Raw genomic sequence first — 12,105 nt, forward strand, 5'->3', positions numbered from 1 at the left:
TCTTAGCCCATTGAAATTGCTTATGGTCATATAGAAAGAGCTAGAAATAACGGCATTTTTTATAATAGATATTTAGAAAACAACAAACATTTGTAATCCAAGTTTCAATTATCCATTTAGACATTAAAGGTACAAGGATTTTATAATATGGTACATCTCTATTGATAATTTATCTCCTCAGTTTCAAGCTTTTATAGTATCTTTCTAGCGTGGACATCCCAATAACATTCTTGAAACAATAAAAATATTTAAATGGATAGATTTTGTCCATAAAAAAAATTACAAGCACTTGAAAAGAATGGCATATGAAAACTCTCAATCTTACCCAAACAAAAGAAACATGTTGGGACCAAATATATTTTAAACTCTCAATCTTACCAAAAGACAAGAAACATGTTGGGGGAAAATATATTTTAAATACAAAAATATTAGGCTAATTGAAGCATTGAAAGATATAAAGCTGAATTTGTTGCAAAAATATTTACTCAAATTTATGGGATTAATTATTAAAAAAATTTTGCATGGGTTGTTAAATTTAGCTCTTTTTGGGTCATTCTCTTTTTTCTTGTTAACTTTATTGTCCCCTTCACCAACTAGATGCTAAAAAATCCTTCTTAAATGAAGACCTTAAAAGGGAAGTATATAAGAATATTTCTCCCGGATTCAAGACCACTAATAACAAAGACAAAGTTTGGAAACTTAAAAATCCATATGGGGTCCTCCGGCCTCGCCGGAGGAGGAGAACGAGGAAAATCTTCAGGAGGCGGCGACGCAGAGGGGAAACCCTAGCAGAGCACCTTTCCTAAAATATCTCCTATGAGCTTGGTTCAATAGATTCACAGTATGGTTACTCAAAAGAGCAGGAAGATCACATATGGTTTGTCAAAAAAAACTCATATATCTTTCTCATGCTACGGGATATTTATTTTTCTGTAGTGTAAATTGATTTATGAATGCTCCCACTGTGGAACCTCTTTATATTCTAAAATGTCTTTGGGAAAAGGTTTATTTAACAAAAAAGGAATAGATAGTATGAAATTTTTTATTAATGTTGACTGGGCTGGCTAATACATCATTAAAGTTAGTTTCACCCTAACAAAATCTCAGGCAAGATATCTTCAATATAGACCTTAATCAAATTCAATTTGAGAATCTCATTTCTATGCTTGGAATGATCAATATATATTCTCAACTTAATGCAGTGCATGGCAAATCGGTCTCTCTTCAACCGTACCTTCCCATTTTGGAAGAATTGCTAGATGGTGATAAATTGGAAGGAACTAATCACCTCTCAAATCAAGAAATCAAACTTAATTAATTAATCAGCAATCAATTCTAAAAATCCAGCCTAAGATTAATGCAATCAAATCTAGCTTTATTTTGCATTGAGTGGGAGGTTCCTATTTATTTTTACTTCCATTGGAGAGGCTGAATTGCATTTCCTTACCTATTTTGTCCCTTATTGTTAAAATGTATATAATATCCAACATTTCTGTACTTAGTTTTCTATCTTACATGGCCTTTGGGTGGCTCCCTTTAGCTCTACTTGCCTATAAATAATGTGCCTTGGCTCTTTCATTTACACAAGAAATACTATTGAGGCTCTCTCCTTTCTCTCTCTTCTTTACTCATTTCTTTAGTTTTAACAGTAAAGCTGGCCGAGGCCTTAAAGACTCACTTAACCTCACTCTACCAGATCAATAGGTGTGTTTGGTAGAGCTTCTAGCTTGGAAGCTTAAATTTACTCTGCCTGCTCAACCCAATAGTACTTAGGCTAAGTTTGATATTTGAGTATTCGACCTTACCCTTGTTATATGGAAGGTTATTTTCATGTGATATTTTGTTTAAAATAATTAATGGAATATTTCTTTGACATTAAGTAGGGTGGCATCTTTGAAAGAGTTTAAATTAGGATGATATATCAGTCATATTAAAGATTAGGGTGGCATATTAGGAAATTGATTTGCATAGAATTCTGCACCCATAAAAATTCCTTTTTTATACATATTTTACTTAAATTTATTTAAAAACTAACTATGAGGTTGTCTTTTAAATAGGACCACAGTATGTTTCAGAAGGATATTAAGCTACATGAATGTGGTAAAAGCAAAAGCAGAGAAGGCAGAACTGTTGGAAAGACAGGAAACCAAGTTCTAAAATCAGTTGCAGGGGTGATGACAATGGTTGGTGCTTTTGTCCTTTTGCTTCATGTAAGGTATGGAATCATCTGCATGTGAAAAATTTTATCAATTCTTTCCACATTTCCTTCTGCACTCAATTTAAAATCTGTTAAAATAACTTCAAATGGCAGGCAGAAGAATGATAAAGAAGAAAAAAATGAAACGTGGATGCCATTCCAAATCCAGAAGCCAAACCGGGAATTCTTCACTACAAGGAAAATTAAGATTGGTAAATCCGACTCATTATACCCTGCTGAAAAGCTCAAGTTCTAAGAATTATGATTTTTTTTTTTTTGGTGCATATCAAAATGCTTCACCCTTTATATGGTAAATACATGAGGAAATTTTTTAGTTTTTTTACATTATAGATAAGCAAATGTTACTGTCAGTAATGAACACATGAGTCTGCTTCTGATCATATTACTTAAGATAGTGGAGAAAACATCGGCAATGTATATAGTTATGCAGAGTAAACATTTCTCAATAAAATCATTTAGCATTGAAAGTTTATATGATGGATTTTTTCCTTCATCTTGTTTGTCTCTGCGCCTTTTGTGCAGTTACTTTAAAGTTTATATTGATATTGATAAGGTAAATCCAACAATTCAATTTGCATTTAAGGATGTGATTATTAATATAAATTTAGGCTTCGTTTGGGACAGCTTTTTACTGTTTTTTTAAAAGCAACTTTTTAGTACAAAATTTTTAATTTTGTGCTAGAAAGTTGTTTTAAGCAGCAGGAAGAAAGACGTACCAAATGAAGCCTTAGAGTTAATTTGATATAATTCCAGCAATCATTGTCCACATTCAGACATCCAATAATCAATGAAGCTAATTATTTAATAATCACTTTTGAAATTGCAGTATTTATATCCACTGTTCTTATAATAACATTCAAAATAGTAAAAGTCAGATTAATAGTTTAGACCAAATTTTATTTTAATCAACGAATTGAGAGATAATTTATGGTCAATTTTAGGATCTTATGTTAAGTTCCTCTATTTTAAATTGTATAAAACAAATTAATAATACTTTCATACATTTATAAAATCATAAAGATGAAGAACATTTAAAATGATAGTTTCTGAACACATTTTTTTTATAAACAGAAAAAAAAGTCTGAAACTAATAAAGCTGGTAAAACATTTGATATACATGATGCTGATGTAATTTAGATTCTGCTAATATGTTCCCAAAGTATTTCAGCAGCAGATTGAACAGCCTGTCCTAAAAGTTTGTTGGAACAGCTCAAATGCTTCTCTTAAAGTCGTTTCTTCAATCCTTATGGCCTGCTATAAAGCTGAAATTAATTTCATGTAGTTGATTGATAGAAAACAATCATGGAACACAAGAAAAACTTCTGAATTTTAGAGAACTTCAATAATAATGGTGCAATTTTCACAAAAGTCTGCAGGAAAATAGGGAGAAGCACACTTGAGATTCAATAAGAGAAGGAAAAGAACAACACGATACAATGAATCTTCAATTCGAGAGAAAGATTCAGCTCTTCAAATCTCTAGCCGAAGCCTAGAGCCCAATAACAAACCCTAGATCTCAAATTCAGATTTCACCAATTCAAGATGCCTCTAACCCATAGCAAGAAGAAAGCAATTAATGACAAATGAAATTTTCTTAATCCCTAAACAACCCCTAATTTGAATTTTCACTCCAATACTAAGCATGATTAGTGTGTGGGCCCCTCTACTCCAACCGCCCCCTCCCAGTTAATTCCTCCCCCCTTGAACAACCTCCTGTAGGTGAGAACTGGTCCAAGTTGGACTAGTTCAGCTAGCCCCCCTTGGGCCGGCATAATATTTATCCTCGTTCTTTATTTTTAAATAATTAGAAGGTGTAAGGAGAGAAGCACACTGGCATTGTTCTACACGCATTTTTGCTAGGTAAGTTTTTGACTTTGCTAAGCTATTAATATTTTTGTATACCTTTACTTTTTTTAGACTTTTGAGCCAATTATGGCAAGCTCACGCACATATCACATACACAAGCTTGAAACGTAAAACCTCTTAGTTAGTGGTTAAAGCTCAAAACTAACATATCAATGTGAGGTGCGTATTTACCTCAATTTTGTGATACGCTTACAAAAAAAATGAGTTGTTTGTGAACAGTTTATGTTTGGCTCAATAGGAAGCTCGTGCTCTATTTATTCGTTAAGTGAGCCCAACATGAATCGATATTTTGAGCTTAAATTTTAAATACGCTAAGCACGAATGGAGGCACTGTTCGATCATTTTAAGCTTGTATTGACTAAAAATTTATCATTTAGAAATATATCAATATTTTTTCTTGTTAATTTTCTATTTGTAATCTAAGATATTAATTGTTTGTTGTTAAATGTACTTAATTAGTTATTGTAATCATAAAATTTCTGAAATAATTTTTTTTTAATTTTTTATATATTTATTTTGATTTTTTATGAGTTATTTAAGAAAGGTTGAAATTTCATTTTTTTTAATTAATTAGAGCCAACCTGATTTTTAATTAATTAGAGCCAACATGAACCACACGAAAAAAATGAATTCAATACAAACCAAACACAAACATGCTATTTACAACAATTTTTTTAGCTAGTCAAATTCTTTTAGTGGCTATCCATCGAAACATTGCCAGAATTATTTAGCTAGTCAAATTCTTTTAGTGGCTATTCATTGAAACATTGTCAGTTGTTGGAGTCTACCCTAATCACAACAGGTTAATCGTCTCGACTAAAAAAATTTAAGAAAGCTGTTATGATCCTTTTGAAGCAAATTAGAATATTCATCTCTTTTTTTTATTGACCTCCTCCTTGTAGGAGGTCAAATTTTAGTTGCAATTCTACTTTGTTTTGTTAAATTATTTCATTGTAATTCGACATAAAATAAATGGAATCACGCTCTCTAGGATTTGAACCTATGACATCGAGTTTTGGAGACCAGCGTTCTTCCGAACTGAACTAAGAGTGCTTTTTTATATCATATCATATAACAGTAGATATGATTGTAAAGAAAATTATTTCTAAAGTCTTAATTATGTTCGTTAAGGAATTCTAAGCTATAAGATTTTTCAAGCTTAGAAGAGACTGGAGCTAGAGAGAAATCCTTTAAGTTCTCATCATCATGGGAGTTGTAGAAATTTTCAAGTCTAAGGGAGAGACAATAGCTAAGGGATAATCCTACGAGCAATCTTGTCAAGGGAGCTATAAGATTTTCAAGCTTTGGAGAGTAAAAAGCCAATAGAAATTTGTACAAGCAGACATAATTAAGGATTTGTAGAAATTTTATAGCACAGAGGAGCTCGGAACTCGGGGAAATCTTAAATGTAGTTAGGGTCAAGCTATAAGATTTTTCATGTTCAAATGTGCTTGAATCCTTAGTAAAATCCTTGAATAACCACACCACTACCTCACTTTTATCATAGAAATGTCCTCCAATACCTGTGTTGTAACCTCACTTCCATCATCAATGCATCCATGCCTGCATATAATGTTATTTATAACATAATCATATCATGAAGACATGTGCCACAACTTCACTTACATCATAGTTATTGTTATATCTATGAACCTCAATTGCACTACAATCATTTACTTCAAAACATGCACCACAATCTTGATTACATTATAGTCTTAAGGTATATTCCATAACTTAGCTTTTGTTATAGCCATCTTCTTTTAAGACTAATTCATTACCTTTCTTGTGTCTTAATAATCTCCTCCAAAACCTATGCTACATCCTTCATAGCTATTACCACAATCAGGCACTATATTGCAACATTGATTGCATCATAACCATCTCATTGAGACTCAAACATGTGTTATAACTAATTTTTTTGCATCACATTTATCTCCTCAAAGACTTGCATCATAACCGCACTTGTGCCATAGTCATCACTACATAGGACTTATACTATCGCTTCATAACACAATTATCTCCTTGAATACATCATCATTGCTTTGCACAATAAGATCTAAACCACAACCATCTCCAACAAAAATGGTGTCATAACCATGTCTAGTAGAGCTAGAACACATTCAACTTCAACTAAGATTGCATTACAATCACCTCCAACCATGTCGTTGTCCCTACCATCATATAAATTTGTAATCATAACAACTAACTTACATGGGGACCTATCTTAATGTTAAATTTTATATTCTCAAGTAAACTAAGTGATATCTTACATTAAAGCAACTCTAATTAATTATCAAATGCATCAAGTTCTATATTTTCCACCAACACGTAACAAATGTCTTCATCAACATCAAAAGGCAACTACCATCATTATTTAATATTGTAAACATCATATTCATCATCGCATAATATTGCAACCCTCGTCACTTGCTCCTTAAAACTCTTTTCCACTCACTATATTGCTAGTTCACCCCACTTCAAACAACTTTGTTGCTCATTCTATAGTTTGCTACATCACTTGCACCTCATCAAAAAATTCACCACTGACTCCTCATATAGCTTTGTCATTTTCTCCCTAATTGATTGTGTCATTCACACCTTCTATGTAAATTCATTACTTAAGTTGTTAACATGGCTCACGCGTTTACAAAAACTCATGATCACTGCTTAATATTCCACATCAATCAACCACTTCATCAATATATGCTATTTGTATAATCAATAATGTTGCATCATCCTATTAAGGTTAACTCTTGCACAAAAATAAGAGTAAAAGATGATATAATCTTTCATAGGATCAAGCTTCATTACTTCCTAGAAATCTTTCCATAATTTTTTTTAAGTGGGGTGTCTATCTATGTGACGTTGATCAATCAAGATAGCTCTCCTTTGCATGAATCAATGTCAAGAACACCAAAGCAGATGCTTTTGACTTTAATTTGGCAACTATAAACCATGACATTAAATTAATATCCTATTTGGTTTGTAATCTCAGTAGGATGTCCATGTTGAATTTGAGAGTGTATGTGTTGAAGAAAATCTTGATTATAAAAGCTTGCAACATATAGGAGAAACTTTATAAGAAACTTTTAAAAGCATCTCAACTATGTATCTCCATGCAACATATGCACTGTTTACTAAATTCTCGCCCTTAGGTAAGGTCATAGCCTTAACTTTGAATGAGCAAGGATAAAATGAGGCATGCTAGTTTTCATAGTTATGAATAGGGCTATACATGTTTGTTATGCACCTTAAAATGAATTCAATTGATGCTTGATGGATTTAATTCAACTTCTTTTATAATATATTACAATTATCGACCAAGGCTTTGATAAACTCAAAAGGATCGTATTACCTTGGAAAGTAAAGATGTCTCTTATCACAGACATGAAAGAAAAAAATATACATAATCAAATAAGAAATTTCCCCAGCTTGATACATGATGCCAAATATGATTAATTTTGATAATGGAAATTCTAATTTTAGATGGGTGTAAGCATCTATTTTTAATTACATTATGATTGTGATTCTCAAATAACTCTTTTGCTTTAGGATAGTAATTCATGTTTGTGGATTCAACCAAAGGGGATCTAGACGTTTTCCATATATAATGGAGGACAGGCCCCTAATAGGGTAAGACTCAACAAGCACAAGATAGATGAAAAGGTAGCTAGATGACGTAATTATATAATATAGATATATGGGACTTTAGTTCCACAAAGTCAATGATGTGATGGTTTTTTGAAATCAACCTAAGGGAATGAAAATTGAAGGAATTACCCGAAAAGGAGCCTAAACTCTAAGAGATGTGGCTTATATTTCCTTAATTAATTTGTGAGAGAATAACCTAAAATTAGGTAAAAGAAAACATAATATTGGAGAACCCCTTTAAAATGCCTACTTAAGAGGAAAAAACCTAGGCTGGTGACATAACTTTACTCATTATTCTAGGGATATCATCTAAGTCCTCCTAAATAAATTAAAATTAATTATGTTATGTATAAACATAATGAAAGATATTCCAATTGATGCCAGGAAGAGATATGTGCATGATGGTTAAAAATACACATATTTTAATTATATATGTTGTATAACTTAGGCCATGCAATTATGCATGTGCCGGTTAGGCTTTTGTCTATTCAATCCAAAGAATAAGGTTTGAAGGTGCATAATCAAATATTGTTACACTGTATTGCTCAAATCATATTTATATAATGTTTATTTTTAAAGTTATTATTGGAAGAGATGGCTAATTGTCATACTTAAAGAAAATAAATTTTGTTTGATTTTATATTTATCTTTTTAAAATTTACTAGAAACTCTAAATGTTTTTCTAGAAACAAAAAAAGGAGACAAATGTATAGTAATAAAGTGTACTAAATCTTCAGTTATTATTAGAAAAGATAATAAAATGGGACATGAGAGGTGAGAAAGAGGTGTAATGCAGCATGGGCCTTTTAAGGCCTCACACTACATGCATCCTAATATATTCCTTTAAATAAACAAAAAGATATAGTAAGTGAACATCTAAATTGTTTATATTTAATTTAAGCTATCATGTTAGCATTTAATGTCTTTTAATAATTATTATAATAAATATTTTAAAACATCTAAATGTTTATTGAATAGAATAAGATGATTATGATGAGAACCCATGAGGAATTGTGTTCATAAAGAAGGCTTACATATAAAAGTGAATGGGGTCGATAACTCAACCCGAGTAATACAATTATTGATAGCCTTGGTTGGAGGTGGATGTGCTCACACCATATCGATCAAAGGGATCGACATGTGAGTGTGTTAGGCTATAACTCCTAAAAGAAATTTAGGAGAATAGCTAACAAGTAAAAGATGGTAGTTTTGATGGGTCAAGTGGTCGAAAAGAATGGCGATTCATTTGTTTGGCAGGAAGAACAAGTGGTACAATTGGTAACAATGTGCATGTTGTTGAGGTTGTCAATTTGCACATGCATGTACACAAGAAGTTAGCAACTATGGAAAAGTCAGCAATATACTTATTGGCTATGCCTCTCTAGCATCTTCGATTGAGCATAAAAGCTTGGCTCCAAGGATTTTATGGTATGACTACAAGGAGCCTTAGGGACTTTCTAAAAAGCATCTAGCCCTTATCAACTTGAGTGATGATGACTAAGGAAGAATCGTTGGGTGGAGGGCATGGTGATGGCAAAGTGCTAACAAGAATCACACCCAAGTGGATAATATAAAAATTTTCAAAGAAAGATACCTCTTGCAAAGCCTATATTATAGCTACAAGCTACTCTAGATTACCTGGCAGTATACATGAAGCTAAAGGAATAAGAAGCAAGGAGGAAGTCAATGGTTGCAGGAAGCGACAGCTTGCTAGAATGAGGACATTATGGGAACTAAATAATGCAAATTTTTTCTTTGAAAGGATGATTTCATCCTTCAAATCACTCAATTATTGTATAATGTCCAATGCAACTTCACTTAAAGCAAAATCTAAGCAATCAGTGCAACAAACATATCCATTAAGTTTCCTAAGCAATTTTCTTTAGTTTTTTTAACAAATTAGAGCTCAATGATTATCTCATCAGTCTTTATCTTTTCAAGCTTTAAGTTCACTTGAAGGGAAAGTACCATCTCTTTCAACGATTAAAAATTCTTGAGTGATAGAACTAAAACTTCCATAGTTGCCAACTTAGAAGTCAACACTTGGGCAGATCTTAAAATTTCAACGCCATCTTCAGAATTAACTTTCTTTTCTCCTTCCCTCAAACTAGTTGTGATATCATTTGTCACCCTACATAGTGAGTTAATTTGGAGAATCAATAACTCACTCAACCGCCTAAGTCGATAGTTGGTTAGATGCAATGATAATGTTAGTAAAAAGTTTTTGTTGTTTCCATCAAAGATGGAATAGACAAAGATAGGTCATAAATTGTATTTATTTTTGGGAAAGTTGTTCAAAAAGGTCACTTGTACCGGGCAACTCAAATTCACCGTTATCTCCTATATCAATCTTCTCAATTTTATCATCTTTAATCTTCTTCTAAGAGAATGAAGAACAAAACTAATAAAATGTGGTGTGCCTCTCTCATTCCATATACTTTTTTAACAACATGAAAGCAACATCTTTATTGGAGAACTGACTTGACCGATTTCTTCAAAGATAAAAAAAGCTTAAGATAACTCTTCAAAAAGAATGTTATGAAGTATTTATAGGCTTCTCTTGGCAATGATGTGTAGAGAAGAGCTATCAAATCTACAAAAATAACCATAATTAATGTACAAGTTCAATATTTTTTTTTTCTATTCTATTATAACCCTGCGTAGTGGGATAAATGCTTGATGTTGTTGTTATTGTTGTTATTGTTGTTGTATTGTTCTTTTAAGATTTTTAAAAGGTATAAGTAATCACAAAAGTTAATGTATATTCTAATTCAACAAGGCTAAGTTAGACCAATCTTGTTGATCACCATATGTTGAGCGTAAGTTAAGCCAATTAAATTGGATCAATGCCTAGAAGTCATTACATGCACAATGAAGTCACCAACAAATTCAATACATCCAATCAAGTGTACTCACCCTTAGGGCCAATTAAGATGAATTCACAGCATTAACAACAACAACATCAAATTTTTATCGCACTACGTGGGGTTGGCAATTAAGAGGAAATCATAAAAAATTAAAAAATAATAATAATAAAAAAATTTGTTGTCAACCTTGTTCTATTTGAAGAACATAAAAAAAAAAACTTTTTTGTAAATTTTACTTTTATTTTTCTTATAAAACAAAGCTAAACCATTAGTGAAAAATACTAATGGAGTAATTTTTTTTTTCAAACTATTTTTATATTTTTAGAGAATCATTCACATCCAAGTGCTGAGATTTGCATAAAAGCATCATTTGTGTAAAGTTAATCCATAAGATTTTCTTGGAAATTAAATTTGTATGCAAACACATTTAATAATTCGCTTACTACATTGTGAGGAAACAAGAGACGTTATAAGAAAAGCGCATATAATAATATTTAGGCTTTGTTTAGGACAATTTTCTTATTGCTTCCTAAAACAACTTTCTATTATAAAATTTTTTGAACAGAAAAGATTCTTTAGAAAGCAGTAAGAAAGATGTCCCAAACAAGACCTTACACTATATTAATTTGATGCATCGGAAGTACATCTCTTCTACCTTGATTCCAATCTAAAATCATTAAAATCAACACATTTTCAATACGTGTAAGTATGACATTTTATGTACAAGCATAGTTTAGAATTAGTCGCTTTGAAGACCACAAACTAGAATAAGAACTTGCCTTCATTTGATGTAAACTAGCAAAAAATGAGAAATTCTCATTAACAATAATTTAATGATTGCCAAACTTGAAGAAATTTAGTGAGAAAATTTAAATCATTTGAATCGTTCGATGTTGGAATCGCACACCAAAAGAAAAAAAAAACAACAAAATGTTGTAATTTTCATTAAAATCAATCACACTAATTAAGGTTTCATTTGTGTCGGCTTTATTAATGATTTCTAAAGTAGTTTTCTAGTATAAAATTTTTTAGTTCTAGATATTTTTGTACTAAAAAATTGATTTAAAAAGCAATAAAAAATCATCCCAAACAAAGTTGAAATCTTGTAATACATGCATAAGAAAGCAAAGGAATTGCAAATATGTTTAATTGTAAGGAGCTGAACTTGTGAGGAAGTGAATACTACTCCAACCACAAGTATAATGTGTAATAACCCGTATTTTGACTCAGATAAATATATTTTTTCAATCATTATAACTCCAAATCATAAACTGTCTTCGTCATAGTATTTTAATTGTAATATTTTACTTACACAATTTTTTTCATAATTTATGGGCATCGATGAAAATCCTAAAGGGATCGGTACCTATCAGTATAAGTGAGGATTTTAGAATCATCATGTGTCTATTTTGCAAACCAACTTCACTGATATTTTTTGAATAAAATTATTTATTTTATGGATATTTTTTTATAATTTTTAAGGTCCCAAAAAGAATTATATAT

General features: G+C 31.3%; 1 protein-coding gene across 5 annotated transcripts in view; it reads left to right on the top strand.

The window, feature by feature from the left end:
• The window catches only part of LOC110096045 (protein OPAQUE10), a 32,356-nt gene extending 29,666 nt beyond the window's left edge, over positions 1–2,690 (top strand). For all 5 annotated transcript variants that reach the window (XM_028696860.1, XM_020821806.2, XM_020821808.2 and 2 more), the window contains 2 exons: positions 2,058–2,215; positions 2,312–2,690. In XM_028696860.1, coding sequence (XP_028552693.1) covers positions 2,058–2,215; positions 2,312–2,453 — 300 coding nt within the window. In that variant the 3' untranslated portion in view covers positions 2,454–2,690. The remainder of the gene's footprint in view (positions 1–2,057; positions 2,216–2,311) is intronic.
• The last annotated feature ends 9,415 nt before the right edge of the window (positions 2,691–12,105 follow it).

Source organism: Dendrobium catenatum, unplaced genomic scaffold (genome assembly GCF_001605985.2).
Source record: "Dendrobium catenatum unplaced genomic scaffold, ASM160598v2 fragScaff_scaffold_91, whole genome shotgun sequence".
Taxonomy (NCBI): domain Eukaryota; kingdom Viridiplantae; phylum Streptophyta; class Magnoliopsida; order Asparagales; family Orchidaceae; genus Dendrobium; species Dendrobium catenatum.